Source organism: Apis florea, unplaced genomic scaffold (assembly GCF_048593485.1).
Source record: "Apis florea isolate Af1SG1 unplaced genomic scaffold, ASM4859348v1 contig_3585_pilon, whole genome shotgun sequence".
Taxonomy (NCBI): domain Eukaryota; kingdom Metazoa; phylum Arthropoda; class Insecta; order Hymenoptera; family Apidae; genus Apis; species Apis florea.
In genome coordinates this window covers 1,090,176-1,107,206 of record NW_028256788.1, presented here as the reverse complement: position 1 = coordinate 1,107,206, position 17,031 = coordinate 1,090,176, and the positions used below count along the sequence as shown (strand labels likewise).

At 35.7% G+C, this 17,031-nt stretch overlaps 1 protein-coding gene across 7 annotated transcripts in view; it reads right to left on the bottom strand.

Moving 5' to 3' along the window:
- Positions 1 to 533: 533 nt before the first annotated feature.
- The window catches only part of Pgant9 (polypeptide N-acetylgalactosaminyltransferase 9), a 324,242-nt gene continuing 307,744 nt past the window's right edge, over positions 534 to 17,031 (bottom strand). For 5 of the 7 annotated variants that reach the window (XM_086914104.1, XM_086914109.1, XM_086914105.1 and 2 more), the window contains 3 exons: positions 9,605 to 9,715; positions 5,112 to 5,240; positions 534 to 4,494 (listed from right to left, as the gene is read on the bottom strand). In XM_086914104.1, coding sequence (XP_086770230.1) covers positions 4,354 to 4,494; positions 5,112 to 5,240; positions 9,605 to 9,715 — 381 coding nt within the window. In that variant the 3' untranslated portion in view covers positions 534 to 4,353. Of the gene's footprint in view, positions 4,495 to 5,111; positions 5,241 to 8,786; positions 8,892 to 9,604; positions 9,716 to 17,031 lie in introns of all 7 variants that reach the window. The other 2 variants (XM_086914110.1, XM_086914108.1) reach the window with 2 other exon arrangements.

Below are 17,031 nucleotides of genomic sequence, written 5' to 3'. Positions count from 1 at the left end.
TATTGAGATTTTGATTTATTTAATTTATTGCATCTTTAAACAGAAAAAATATCAACGCAATGGAAATTTTTCAATGAAAATATATAATTTCGTTTTCGTTATATCTTTTCTCTTATCTAAGTAAGATCAATAAGCAGATTCAAAATTTTTCTTTCCGCGTATCTTAATTTCTATAACGAACGGATCGACAAAGTGAGAAATCTTTCGTTATTTTTTAATTCGATAAATTCCGCCTCGGAATTATTCTTGGTAAGAAGAACGGGCAACAAACACATAGCTTATTAATTTTTCATCCACGTTAATTTTTATTTTCAAACAATTATTTATTTATTTTTTTTCTCTTCCTCTCGATAAATCAAAATATTTTCGTGTCCCACCATTTTTCTATTAAACAGGAGAAAACGGATGAACAGTCGAAAATAATGATCGATCCCCACGATAGTAACGTAAAACAACATCGATTTATTCAACACAAATACGTCACGATAGAGGTTCGGTAATAATGATGATAATAATAATAATAATAATAATAATAATAATAATAATAATGATAATAATATTCATATATGTATATATACAGGAAATAAGGCACGTTCGATATTACATTAATTAACGTGCGACCCATAACGTCGCTCGGCTGTCCAATGTTACATCTTTTTTATATTATTTTTCTTCTTTTTTTTTTTTTATCGTCATTGCGTCTTCTCGTTCATACGATATGCAACATCCTTACCAAATGTAGAAAATGTCATATATATAATATATTTATAATATATATATATGTATATCTATATCTGTATAAACGTTCTCGTTGAATTTCCATTCGTCCTTTCATCGGCATTGTTGAAGATAAACTTTTACATCATCTTAAATCTATATTTATAATCATATTTATATTTATATTTATACGTATTCCCTTCTTTCGTAATTATCCACGACGAAGTAACGACATATTTTTGTCGCTAACGATTTTCCCATCTCCTTCTCCTTTCATCTCCATTTGCAGGAAATATTTCAACGGGTGTCGTTTTATAACCGATCTTCCTAACCCGTATAAAAGGCGCGAAATTTAAAACGTTCGGAACGAAAATCGCTATCTTCGATCGCGTTATTTCGATAAAACGCTCGTTGTTGCAATTTTTCCGATCGATTATTTCATACGATTCGCAACATTCACGTCATTAAATGCACACTCTGGTTTTACGATCTTAAGTATAATAGTTAATTATTCGTGAATATGATCGAACTCCGAATATGAAATTGAATCGATGATCTCTTTCTCTATCGTCTCGATGAATTTTTGAAGAAAATATGAAACTCTTTTTTTTTCTTTTTTTTTTTTCTTTTTTTCGAATGACAATTTGAGAATATGTTGGAATGACGTGAAGGTCAGTACGAATGAGTCGGAATTGATCACGATCGAGATAAATCGGAATATTGTACAATATTTCTCTCGCGGTATTCACGATTTCGTTGGCACGCACAGACACCTGCAGATTGCGTTTTTTTTTTAAATAGAATCTTGATTTTTAACCCTTTGATGTCTTTTTTTACTTACTTAAGAACTATTTTTACAACAGTATTTCGTTAGAATTGATTAGAATGAATTGTTTATCCATTATGTTTTATAAAAAACGATATATTGATTTATATTTTTAATATTTTTGATAAACTTTTTCTTAATAAATCGATTTAATTAATTTTCACAGATTTTTGATCAAATTCTCCTCTCGAAATATCTCAATCTGAAAATCCTCGGACAGCAAAGGGTTATAAAAATTCTTTTACTCGTGATTCAAAAGGATTCTCACATTCTGCAACTGATTTACTCTCGCACATGCATTCGGCAAACTTACTTTAGGCGGTCTAAACTGGCATCAAGATACTTTACACGAATGTACAAAAATCTTCCTACACCGTAATCGGAATGTGTACCATTACTCCTTCGTTTTCTTTTTTTCTTTTTTTTTATTCTCTTTCTACACACTACCTACGTGCTAAATTATTTAGAAAAAATGATTTCGCCAAAATTTGGAATCGTTGGCGAATAATTTTTTTTTTTTTTTTTTTTTGCGTCCATACTGGAATGTAAGGTGCTATCGTAATCGCTGAGGATACGACAAAGAAACGAAGATGTATCGACGAATCGTTGATCGATGAATTTAATTTATTCAATAAATCAATTCTATTACTGTTCTTATTTATTTGCTAGAAATAAATTCTTATTATTTGATATAGAATATAGTTTCTTTTTTTTTTTTACACTAGTTGAAAATATGAAGAATTTTTATATGTTTATTTCTTTTAGATAAACAAATATTAGATAAACAAATGTATCGATATATTTCAAATGATAAATCAAATGATAAGCTTGATATAATCCAAATCTAATAGTTTCTTATTATAACATTTCAAATTCATCTTTGTATAATGGAATCAATTTGTAATAATTTTAAATCATAGAAGATTCGTGTTTCAACAAATAACAATAAAGTTTTAAAAATAATTTTGCAAATAATATAAATTACAATTCCAATTATTTTAAATTATGCAAACGACTATTTTATTCATTTCTAAAGTAAAGATATTAAAACAAAAAATTGAATGAAGGTACAAAAAAAAAAACAAACAAACAAAGTATTCAGAAGCATAAAACTTGATTGTAAAATAATTTTGAATTAAAAATAATACAAGAAAAATTTACATGATTTATTACATATAGATTTTATACAAATATAATTGTTTCCTTTCGATATAAAAAATATCCAAGCAAAGGATCAATGTTTTATTAAAATAAATATTTCTGTTCAAACTACCAGTTTGAACATTCGATTTGTAAGAGTGATAAGCTCTCGTTTCGTTATTCGCAATCAACGATTCGTCATTTCTCATTGAAACTGAAATACCGTCGTTTCTGAGATGGCACACGCCGTAAGCAGCTTATAGAAATCGCTCGATCCACCTTAAAACAACGGATTTACGGATGAAAGCGACGATCGAGGCTCTCGTGGAGATCGATTCGGCCGCGTTCGTCCGTTTAATAAAACGAACAGACCCATCCCCCTCTATTGACACGCTTTTCGCTGTCATTGACGCATTGATGTTGCCACTTAATAATTACACTTAAAATTACAGCTATATCGAACATTCGTTTCGATTCGTAAGTACTTGCGCGATTATGGTATACGTAATTATTACACTTAATTAATCCAATTATTTAACGATTCTATCAACTATTATTAGAAGAATATCGCTTGTAATTATTTCAATAGTTTAATCTTATAGTTATAGTAATCTTAGTTTTGGAATGTTGATGAGTCTTTTAGTAATTATATATTATAAAATATTTGTCAGAAATCTTTAATCTTTCTAGTTGAAAATTATTTGTTTAATATGTAAATTTATTTATCTTATAATTATTCTGTAATCTATGATTAATCTATTAGATACAGAATATGATGTTCAACATATTTAAGAAATATTATTAATAAAATTGTTAGGGAAAGTTAATTTAAAATTATTCGTTGATTTTTTTTAATTATAAAGTTAGATTCTAATAAAACAATCTATATATCTTCTTAATAAATATAAAAAAAAATTCTATCATTTTTCTTTTAATTAAATATTAATTTTTATTTCCCTTGCACGACTCTCTTTCCATCATTTAAATGGAAAAATCTACATCTACAATTCAAATTGAAAATCCTCAACACTGTATATTAACCAATTCGTCTCACATTTAAAACACAACATCCTCATTAAATCACTCGAATAACCAAGAAAAGTGAGACCATTTAAATAATTACAAGCGACACCATAGAACAGCAATCATCAACACGTGTCCCAACCGAAATTGAGAAAAAAGAGAAAGAAAAAAGATACGAGTCCCATTGAAACACTACCCAAAAGCAAAAATAAAGATTAAAAAGTCCAAACAAGTCCTTTGCTTCTCGTAAAACCCTCAATTCTTCAATGCCAGCGAAAGCGTCTTCCTCGATCACTCTCTCAAATGTCATTGTACACTGGTCACAGCTTATCAAAGGGTATCCCTTCTCGATCACCCTTGAAACGACGTTTCTATTGCACTACGTCCATCCAACAGTTCCAGATTACAGCCAAATATCGGCCATTCGAACGTCTCTCTCTTCCTTGTTCGGTGTTCTTTCTCTCGTCTTCCAGTCGATCTTGAGCGTCCGACAGATGGCGTTTCGAGGCTTCCATGCCTCGATACCACGCCATCTATCTGCCGAAACGCGTCTTGGCGATGGAGTAACGTTGAACGGATACCCAAGAACCGGTACGATCGTATCTTCGTGCGATGTTTTTCGACTGGTGACGCGAAAAAGCGCGATATCACAGCTTCGATGGATCGTAGTTTTCGAACGACCACCTTTGTCTCGCTGCCGAGGGTGAACACTCCTCCATGATCAACCGTTGCTTGCTCTCCGTTATTGCCAGACACTTGTCGCTACTTCCGTGCCTGATCTGTTTCGACTAAAAGAGAAATCACGTTGGTTAATATTGGTTAACGTAAGAAGAAAAGAAAGGTATTGAAGTATTGAAGATATTTGTTAGAAATGAATGAGAAGTAGGAAAAAATCTTGCTTTTCTTGATATTTTAACATTATTTTAACATTATGAATATTACAACCATTTTCAATATGAGAAAACAGAAATTAAATAGAGGAATAAGTACAATAGCTTATAAAAGTGATTCACAGATTCTATAAAATGTTACTTTTTTATGAAAATAAAAATTTACAGAAGATTTCAGTGCAAAATTATCCTAAAAAAAGATAAAAGATAATGATTTCATAATAATTTATATGAAAAAAAAATAAATATATTATTGCATATTCTACTTGTTATCAAGTGTATATAAACTTTTGATGGATACAAATAGAATGGAAAATTTGATATTAAAAATTTCCTTCTATTTTTTGAAATAATCTTATTTTTCTTAAATCAATAAAATCATGAAAATCCAAGTTTAATGTAAATAAATCCAGAGTTAAAATGAAAAAAAAAAAATAATTTCCAAGCAAGGAAATTCGCAATAGGATTTGATATTAATTAATCCCATACTTGTTACAAACGCAAGGATAACGTACCTGAGGATTATAAATCCATTGTTGATTCCCCTTGCTACCGTGACAAGGATAGAGGATGACATCGGTGCCGCTGTAATCCAAGCACGACTCGTCTCGACGGATCTCACCGGTCTTGCTCAACATCCAGTACTGTGACAAACGATCAAGATTAATGCCTCTGGATTTTGACCTCTAACGTTTGCCTATGACCGATGGTTCTGACAGACAGTGTACGCGCACATGGAGGCATCCGTTCGTTCCGAAAGAACACCGGAAGCGTAAACGTTCGAGCGACAAACAGAATGGATAAATTTCTTGGGTAATTTGTTGGGATTTTCCTATGCAATTTAAGAATTTATCAAAAATTAACGGGGTATAAGAATTATTAATTCTATGCTTTTAACATAGAATTTAAATGTAATGAACTATTTTTGACTACTCTATTGCCTTTAATCGTAGAAATTTTGTTTCGTTTTAAGAGATGAAATCGATTATTCTCATAAATTTTTTATTCGAGTTTAATGATTCAAATAAAGTATGAAATCTTTATCCAAATGTTCGATAGAAAAGAAGAAAGAAAAATTATTAAAATTAAATTTGTTATCAAGTGGTATTTGATATCTTGCCTGACATATAATTGACCATAGTCACTTACTAATTCTATAAAGTTGTAAAATTAATACGAGAAAAGTTTATAATTAATACAGGCCAATTTTCTTAATTGAAAAAGAAATTTCTTTGTTGAAACGATCAAAAAAATTTTTTTTTTCTTCACAACTCTCTCAACTTTCTCGCAACGTGCACGGAAATCTCTTAAACTTTTTAATGCAAATGAAGAAGATTGAAGATTTCATCTTTTTAATTGCCCTAACAATCTGGCAAACTCAAATTTGCACATGTAATAGCTTAGTTAATACTTTCAACCTTTAAGAGTCTTCGTTTTATGGTAACTCTAAGACTCTTAAAATTAAATATTCATCGTGTAAGCAAACTTCTAATAGCTATGTCATAGATTGCATCAATCTCTTTTTTTTCTAAATAAAATTTTTCTTACAAAAATAAAAATAAAAGTTTGCATAATAAAAAGATGGAAGAAATTTATCACATTACTTATAATAGATCCAAAACCAGAAGAACAATTCTTATGTGGGAAAATATCATAGTTGATTATCTCGAACGTAGTAGAAAATTTCAATTTGTACAGGCATGAGAAGCATATGTAGCTAAGGGCTCATTAAATTCCAGGAGTGGCCAGGAGCGAACAGTGGCTTCTACTTATTCAAATCGTTACACGGTTGTAACCACGCTGTCAGAACCATCTGCGTTGAAAATTCAAAGGTTTTCAGCCCCTGTCGTGCAACGATAGACTCGAAAGCGGTAGATTTTGGAATAATGAAAAGTGAGGATTAACGCCATGCACCGCATGTTAACAACCAAGCATCTATATCCGCGCCATCGATATACGTACTGGAATGCGACTACATTTAAAAAAAACCAAGATTAAGGATGGAAACGATGTTAATTCAACTCACGATTTAAAAAAAAAAAAAATATCGTTATATTATATTCTTCTCTTGATAAAATTTTAGAATATCACATTGAAATTGAAAATTGAATATTGAAGAATGTTTTAATAGATTTAATTAACGCATGAAAATTTGTATACATATTTATATTAGTTGTTTTAGCTGTTTACTATATATATTTTTATAATTCAAAAATCCGGCAAAAAAACTTTCGGATACATCGTCAAAATATCCACTCGATATTTCGAACCGTCATTCATTCAAAATCATCGATATGGCTACCAAGTGAAAACGCACACTGATCCATAACTGTATCAGAGGAGAGTCGGTTGAGCGGCGTAATTGCCGTGAAACCACGGTTTAATTGCTAGGGCAAATAGCTAAATTAAAGCGACGCTTTACAAGGGCCAGGCGAGCGGCGACTGATTGTGTTTTTGGTTGTAACCGGTCGTCACGGTTGTTAAACCGTTCTAAACTCGCCGGAAAACATCAAGCGAAACGACATCCGGTATTCATGAGTTGAACCCGTACCCTTCTTCTTACAATTAGTCGTCGTTTGCGTGATTTTTAACGACGAAGAATTTAGGAGACCATCTTCCTATATCCGTTTCTGATAACGAGTTCCCTTTGTCTCCCTTATATCTCCACGGTTGCTTTCTTCTTCCGGTCTAGAAATGCAAATTTTTTAATCTTGTTCGACAGTTTTCTCAGTCTCGTGTAAAACGTGACTGAAAACTGGACTGGAGAAATGGATTTTGATTATGGACTTGACGGATAATCGTGAAATACATATTTTAATAATCAATTTGAGGTTATGTTCGTAGGTAATCGATTGAATAAATTCGATCGAATAATCCTAACCTAAAACTTATTCATAATATTATTCAAAATATACAATTAATTTCGACGAATTGTATATTTCGTATCACAATTTTCACATAACCTATTCCTTCTATTTTTCTTACTTCAATAAACTGACACTTCCCTTCCCATTCTTTCGTCTAAAATAAGAAAAATATCCATTACACGAAAAGATGAACACGAGAACACCGCCAAGACGTAGGAAACAACAAAACAAGGAATCGATTCATCATCGACTTCCAACACTTCTTATCAATAGCCGTTGAAAGGCACATCATAACCAGACGTACGTGCATTATTTCCGACCCGACCAAGTCACACCCACGGCGATAATTTCCAGCACGCGTCCCGCAACGAGAAGATTAATTCGACACGATGGCACGTGAAGGTAAAAATGACAAGCCGGCGGATAGCCATGCCAGGAGAGTTGGAAAGCTAGAAGCTTGGTTCGCGTGTGTGCGCTGGGGAGAAGAGTGGGGGAAGAGAGGCGGATAAAGAGAGAGGAAGGCGGACGATTGATGAGCACCTGCACCAGATTAGCGGGGTTACTAATTGCACCGAAATGGGTCGAGCTTAGCGTGCGAGTTAAATGGTAAACGCGTCGTCGGTTTAACGGTCCCTTTTTCTTTCGCCTCGTCCCGGCGAATACTCGGCTCCTGGCAGAACGATTATCGTAAACGATCGCCCGTTTCGACCCGACTCCGAGCCAAGAAAATTCGTAAATAGCCGGGACGAGTTTAACGAGCGAGTTTCGCCATTTGCGCGGACATCCACGTGGAATACATTAGAGATGTGATTTAGATTCGTATTATTCCATTCCAGTCGTTTGATCAATTTTTGTAAAAGATATAAACATGACGGAGTGCAGAGATATTTCATTTTCTAAAAAAAAAAAAAAAAAATATAGAGATTGTTAAATTTTATAAATTGTTCCTTTCAAATTATTTTCGTTTTTGTTCTTCGACATTATGTGATATTTTCGAGATTTACTTTAACGCGAAATTTGGTTTAAAAAATAATGTAACTTTCGTTTCTCGAATGTATTCCTCAGAAAAATTGGGATGTTTTGACGCAGCGTGACACGATATATAAATTCTCTTCGTCCTGCTAGCTTCGAGCAAGTAGATATCCCATCACCATCAAGGGTCGAAAGAACGTTAAAATTCGCATCGTATCAACGGAAAATTACGTTAAAGGAAAACAAAGAATATACATAAATATATAGCAGGCATATACCACCGCGTGCCCCGTGATTATGGACATATCACGTTCTTATTCGAATGAGGATCTGAACTCTGAATTCGTGTACCTGATTGCCTCCCTGGCGGTGACAGGGATATAAACCCACTGGCTGGTGCAGATCTTCAGGTTTCCCTGGCGAGTCTATACACATGCTGCTAACCAAATGTCTGATCTGCAGCGAATCAACAAATTTTCAAACGATTACTACCGATTTCTCGCCCACGAGATATCATATCGAAGAGAAATTTCATTCTTTTCTTTCGTTTCTATTTTTTTGATCGATCTTACGCAAAGAGGTTACGTGCGACACCTTTATATTTCTTATCTCCTGATCCTTTCTCTCTCTTTGTCTCTCTCTATCTCTGAAAAGGTGAATAAATACGAAGCCAAACAGGTAAACATGCGTGGAAACCTAAAATATGTGTAACTAAACGTGCGAATACGAATTAAGTGTTATAAATATTTCCTTCGAAGAAACGAAAAGTCGACTTTTGAAGAGGAAAGCATTCGAAAATATTGTCTAAAATTTTGAATTTTCTTTTGTTGTTCTTTTCGAATCACGTTTTGGTTTTATGGTTAACGTTTAAATTTTTCATTCAAATCCTATTCTAAAATAAATCTCGATCATCGATCTTGCAAACGAGTTGATCAAAATTTCTGCTTGGAATAACACGCTTGGAAAATCGAACAGCAATGTGTCAAGGCGAGAGAGATCGTAATACGAATGCAAAAATAAAAAAGAGGGGAAAGGAGGGGATGAAAGTCGAGTTTTCGCTTCAAACGTGAAATCGAGGCGCGAAAACAAGCTGACAGTGAAACGAGTGATCGACGGGGCTTAAAACACACATCTGGTGTAGGATTCAGCATCCACGAGTCTATTTGTACCTGATTTCCACCCTGTCGATGGCAGGGGTAGAGGCCGGCAGGCTTGTGCAAGTCTGCCTTGCGTGCCGGTGAATCCAGACAGGTGTTACCTCCTTCTCCAAGATTACGAACCTGTTCAGTTAGTTAGTACGTGGATCATTTCGTGGATCAATATCGGTCAGCACGTTTATAAATATTTTTTTGCAATGAAGCGAACATCGAGAGAAATTATACCATTTAATCGAAATGTTTTATCTATTCCGTTCATCTTATCTTTAAAAATATGTTGCAATATTAATTAATTCTTTATTCCGTGTCACAAAATTCTGGTTAATTAAACTTTATTTGAGAAATAAAGTATGAGCTATCGATTGATTCGTTCATACAATTAGCCATGTATTTAGAAAATTCAATTTATAAAAAAAAAAGACGATATTTATGAAATTTTGAGATAAGGGAAATAAATTGAAAAAGATACGAATCAAGGGAGGAAAAAAAAATGTGCTCGTTAGAGAGACATAACTGCGAGGCATCAATCCTCGATATCTGCACGTCGTAAAAAACAATAAGAATAACATGTCCTGGGTGAAAATATTTTTCGCATAGCGGACGATTTCCTATCGGAAAATATTTCTTCTCCAATAGGGAAGAGTGGGCGTTATTTTTCTCTCGATGTTCGCGCGTTTCCAGGGATATTTACAGCGGTCAAGTTTTTCACGCACCTGTGAAAATGAAAAAAAAAAAAAAAAAAAGAACGCATAAATCAAGAGGAAGACGTAACAATTGAATGAACCCGCTCGAAATCTTGCTGCGATGGCTCTGGAAAAAATTCTCCTCTTTCGATACATTTCGATTTTCTATCTTATTGATATCATCGTGTTCAACTTCTTCTTTCTTTTCTGATTACACTTTGTATCTCGATTGTTGAACGGTTTCGTGATTGTACGATAAATGGATTAAATATTGTTCATCTATCTGACCTAACCTAAATTTTGCAAAATATACGTATATTTACTTTCTCCATTACGAAACTGTTTAAGACTTTTATAGTACAGCATCTCCACCAGTATTTTCACCAAAGCTATCATTTATTGATTTTCTATCAAACACCCTCTGAAACCAACCACCCTCCCCCGTTTCTCCCGATGAAACCGTTCAATCGAGATCCCTCCGGCGAAACGTATCGACGATCGGTCGATTTTTCCTCGAGCCCGGTGCACACCCAAGCGTGGAACAGTTGCACATTGCACGGGAACAAAAAGATTAGAGGACTGCAACAGAGTGATGCGCTCTTCCATTTTTCAAATAGACGGCGACAAATCGAAAATGAGCCGAGCTATCGTTTTGTCCGCCCGTATGTGCACGTGCGCGCACACAGAGATGGTACATTGGCCGAGTATTCAACAAATTAAAGACACAGAGAACAAAGATCGATCCTCTTAATTGTCTTCTACTTTTAGATTCTTACGAAGCGCGTTGCAATTTACGATTGACAACGAAAATGTATACTTTTATGATCGATTAATAATATATCCGTGGAATAACATTGGAAAATCGAGTGTAGAGATCAATGTACAAAAGTGTTATATTTAATTAGAGATGAGCGAGACAGTTTCGTTTTAGTATACTGTCGCGCCACGGTGCGGCGCACCATGTCAATTTTTATCCAATTCAATTGTCTATAACTGAAAATTCACGCGAAAAAACAAAAAAATTGACATTTTTGATTAATTTTTTTCTCTCGAAAAATATAAATTAAAAAATCGAAACGTTGCACGGAAGACTTATGAATTACAACAAATAATTTGATTCCTCGGCAATTCACGATCTCTGCGTGCAATCGCTCTCCTTACATTAATTAAAATATTTTATGAAAATTGAAATTCCTCATCATCTCTCGAATATCTTATAATAACACGGGGCGAAAAATAATTTAGATTTCCATGTAGATTTCGAAAAAATAAGAAAGAAAATAGCGAGATAGAATATTTTGAGTAATCGTAAGGAGGGGAATTCACACGGACACGTGGCCTCGATAGAAAGGTGCCACGTGCACCAATGTGTGTACACGCGTTTTCATGCAGCGGGCGCATTCGGTCATGGAAGCACGGTCAGCAGTCTTGATTTCGCTGCATGCAAGAATTCTGTGGTCGTTGCAGTTTCAACGCCGGGCATCTTCATCCCCCTCCAACCACCGTCGACGGTGGCGGCGTGCGGCTGGAATAAAAACTACTGATTTATCGTCGACGTTCGGCCGGCTTCGATGAAATTCCGCAAGTTGCAGGGTCTCCATCCTCGTGCCGAGGCTTTATTAGAGAGGCTCGGAGGCTCCTACCTTCGTGGAACTAATTTTTTCCACGGGGGATGGGGAGGAGGATGGTTGATTTATAGAGCGGGACGATTTTCGAAGGTTAGTCGAGGAGTCAGTTCTGAGAGTTGGATGGAGAATTGAAACGAGAGTTGATTGGAAGATAAATAATTCGGTAGACAAGCTTTGAATGATCGTCTTGATCTTATCGCGTGACTAATAAAATTTCGTTCTCTGCAATGTTGTTTGTAACATTCGTTATTTGATCGAGTGTTGCGAGAAACGAGAGGTTACGTATCCACGAATACTATGACATAAAATACGATGAATTTTTATAAATCTAATTTTATTAATTTTTCTTGTAAATTAGAAAGGGAAAATCCTTAATCGAAATCGTTCTTCGTTAAAAATATCCATTAACGGGGGAAAAAATCTATTGGAAACACTCCACCAAGCATACATCACGAAACATTCACTCCCTTTCCGCGTGCTATTTCATCGAATACCCGGATCACCCCTTCCCTCCCCCAATCATCCATCACACTTTTCCCGCGAGCACAGATTTTTCACTCGCACCCGAAAAAATTATTCGCATGCAAGAGTCGCGCTGGAACCATAAATCCACTCATCTCCTCGTTTTTCAACCCGCGACCCAATCCAACCCCCGATGATTTGAACACATCGCGGTAACAAAAAAGAATAATAATAAAATATGGATAAAAGAAATCGTTTAAACTGGACGAATCAGAATTTCAGCTCGCAGGGAGCACGAGTCTTGACACAGAAATTGTTGTGCACGGCGTGGATCGCATTCCGAAGCTCAGCCCACGTGAAAACGTTTCTTCTTCGCGAAAATGTCCGCCCATCCTTTCTCACGCGTTTCCTCCTTTTTTCCAACGCGCCCTTTTCCCCAAGAGTTTCTCCAACGAGCCAGGGTGTCGTGACGGGAAAAAATATGGCAAAACGCATTCCGTTCCGGTTTGAATAGGAGGGGGCTCGAGTGCAATGGGGAAGGATATTCGCGAGGGTGGGAACCGGTTGATCGATGCGATTTCCACGCCACGATCTCGGCTGCCGCTTGATTCTTTTCCGATTCCAGTCGGCGAGACCCGATAAAAGGGGTCGCAGACGGCGCTGTGTGTTTAATTTCTTTCTTTTTTTTTTCTTTTTTTTGATATCGAAAGGTTTTTAGTCGAACGAGACACTTTTAATCATCGTTTCATTGATACGATATCTTCAAGATATATAGTTTTCATCTTTTTATAAGAATATATTCTTGACCGAAACAAAAGGAAAATGGAATATCTTGGCGTGGAGAAGAGGTTCAAAGATTCTGTTTAAAAATTAATTTCCACTCGATCATAACGTGACACAAGGGAAACGATGTACTTCTGCCTTGTCGGTTTTCGTAAGGAAGCCCGTGCAAATTATGAAAGATTAAGCTAACTTTTCCCGAGGAACGTCATGATCGATCATAATCGTGAAACGATATCGTGGAGGAGCGATACGATAAAATCATTTACAGATTTTCTTACATATCTTTAAATGAAAAATTCCTCCTAATTGAAAATTTTGAAAAAAAAATTGAAAACAATGGAAAATTTTCGTTACATCGAAAAATTTTAACTTTATAAAATATATTCACGCGTCGAAATATTGTATCCTTGATGCTAAGATATAAAGATGAATCATTTACGAATCCCGAGAAGTTTGATATCACAAAACGAGGGCACAGAGCCTCGACGAGGACTTGAGAAACTTTTGAGCAGCCTTCAACTTGCAGGAAAACATTATTCAGAACGGTTTCATTTTCCGCGTTCACTTTCAAAATGAGTTTTTAAGTTTCGCGAGTCTAGACGCACGATTGAGTCAGCTAAAATTGAAACGTCGTGTGACTAACCAATTCCTACTTACTCACTTAAGCCGAAAATAATTATTTGAAACTGCGAGTCGGAAAATTTTCTGACGGCTTCCTTTTCATTCACGATAAAATCGAGAACTTGAAGGAACAAAGCGAAGCATGGAATATCCAAGTTGCGTGACAATGCAATTTACGTGGAAATAGTGGAAAGTCGTTTAATACGCCGTAAGATGTGACACACCAGCGAATTCAAGAGCATACACGGGGAAGGAATAGAATTTTCGCGATAGGATTATGAGAGGTGACTTTTCATCGATCAATATTTGCACGTGACGCAGTCGTTTAGATTAGTTTGATGATTCAAAGGGTATACTCTGTTGTAAATCTTTGGAATAATTAATTCTCGTTTCGCATTTCCTTCGAGAATATAATTTGAAAATATGAAAAAAAATGTGAGATTTCAAAAATTCGAAAAGGAATAATTTCTTCATCTTCTTGCGATCTAAGGTCCAGATCTAAAAATATTTTTACTCGATCTAGATATTCAGAAATTAAAAATTCAAGAAAACTAATCTTCTTTCGAATTCGATTTCTGAACAAATGCAGCAGCCGTAGCAACTGAGATTAAACAAAACGAGTATTATCACTATTAAATTACATTACCATCGTTGCAAATGGATAATCATATATCAACTCTATTTTACCTTGCTATCAGTACTCTCAAGCGCAAACTATCGTGCGAGTTTGTAAAATTTATGCAGATTAATCCGATAATAATCGTTATTAATCGAATTCCCCACCTTCTAACTCTACGTGCAAACTTTCCCCATCTTCTCTATAAGCTAATGCCATTAAAAGCAGTAGAAAAATGCAAGAACATAAAAAATTTGCTAAATTTTTCTTAAATTCACGCGTTTTCCCATTTATATCCTCACTCATCTAACCTATTCCAAAACTCATCGAAACCAACCTTTTTCAGAGCAAAGGTATCTGTCCACGAAACACGACGATCATCAATCCACGAGAAATCACGAGATCCGCGAGATCTGCTCGATAGAAGGAGAAACGCGGTGGATCAAGGGGGTGGCACGAGTCGAGAGAGACGTAATGACCCGTAGGAGAAGCGTGCCACGAGATTATCGGCGACAAGCCCGACAATCATTTCGCAATTACGAATGCGGGGAAACAGAGGGCCTCGCAACACGACGGAAATAAATCGAGACGTGATTGATCGCCTCCAACCTCTCCCTCCTCCGCCCCCTCCATCCCTCTGCACAGGGGACGAAATTAATGCACTGTCAATCGGGAGACGAGAGAAATCACGGATCGCGCACATCGTGATTTCCGTGATTCCCATCTCTCCCACGACGAGCCATCGATTTTCCATTGTTCATGTATTTATGTATCATCCTACGAACTTCCTTCCTCCCCCTTCTTTGGTTTCGTTTCGTGGTGTAATGTGTAACCGAAGTGGAAATTAATGAAATTGATACTACCGTTTCTAGAGAATTCGATACGTCCGATCAAATACGTGTTATTACTACTTATTCAATATCCTCTCTACACATATGTAACTTATGTATTAATTGTTAATTTTGTTATACTATTGATAATAGTAAACACTGTAGTATTTTTTTAAACGATAGACACTTGTGTTGTGTTCATTATCTACATACTCACACGTATACATATATCTTGTATTATAATTTTAAAAGTTGTTGACAACATCTTGAAAAATTTGAACTTAATTAAATGGATAAGATTAGGAAAATAGATTTTCCTAATAAAACGAGAATATTCATCGATCCGATTACCATCCATGTTATCGTCTACGTAACGAAGGAACGTAAGGTAGAAAAGGAAAGGCAATCCCGGGGGAATGTAATATCCGCAACACCCAATTTTATCAATTAAAAGGGGAGCATAAACGCGGCTGTACGCGGGAGAGAAGGAAAAACAGCCGCGAGTTATACGCCGTCAAAGGAGACTTTAATTGCGAAATCGGAAATGGGAAATCGGTTGGCAACACGGGGGAATCCCCTTTAAGCCCCGTTGAAACGTCTTCGCCCGGAGCGACGAGCTCGATTTCGTATCCGGCGGCTGCCGATTTTCGCCCGGCTGCGAGAGCCAAGAATTCAACAAGCCGATCGAGACGAATCGATTTCCGATCGGATGTCGGCCGCGCGACCCGATTCAGATTGCCTCCGACCACGGCCCGCATTGTTTCTCGATCGCGCGCATTGTTTTCCATGTCGCAACCTCGTCGACATCAATCATTCGCCACCGACAATCCAACTTTGCCTATCTGCGTGGACACAGCCGCCCCATATTTCCCCTATCACGCGAAATTAATGACGAAATATAAGTTAATTTGTCGCGTCTTTGATAGATATATCAAAGAATGGGGGTGGGGGGGGGGGGGGAAATGATAGAATAAGATTTTTTTCCATCTATCAAAGCGTAGATATTGTTTTAGCTTTTTTAAATTTTCGTACAAAATAGTAAGTTAATAGTCTCGTGTATGTTTTTTGTTATGAAGATAAGGAATGGAAACGTGTATCTTTTCAAGGATAAGATATTTTCATTAATTTAATGAAAATAAATATTGGTTTTTTAATTGATGAATTTGATGGAGGAGCTAGTTATTAGATTGAAAAATTGAACTCTTTAGAGACATAACCTCTCTTTCGCACGAAAATGTTCCTAGATTACTATGATAATTTCAAATATCCAAAAAAAAAAAAAAAAAAAAATAAATTCTTAGAAGAAAAATTTCAAAGGACAAAGATTTGAAAGGATTTTGAAAGAACAATCTCGCAACACTCGACACTTACATATGTCTCTCCCAACCGAAAGGATGTTCGTACGTCTAGAAATCGTGGAACATCGTGTCTCTTGGAAAAGAAAATGTGGAAAGGTCTTAGAGGAAGGATGAAAACGGGGCTTTCTTTCCCTGTCCATTCATCTTTTGACTATTCTTTCCACGAGAATAGTGGAGCCTCCAAGTATCTTGACATCTTCGTGTATATCAAAATGACAATGGTAATTCCTGTACCTAACCTCTTCGGTATGGCCATCGTTCGTTATGGAATATTATCCAACGAGCAAGAACAATACGGTATGCGAATGGTATACTTCGAAATCATCGATTATTGACAATCATAAGCTGTCGATTATAAGTGACGCTCGACGATATTAATTCGTACGTCGACTAAAATCTACACTCGAATGTAGAGAGAAACAAACATGGCGGTTGTTGACTATAGTCGATGCCAAATA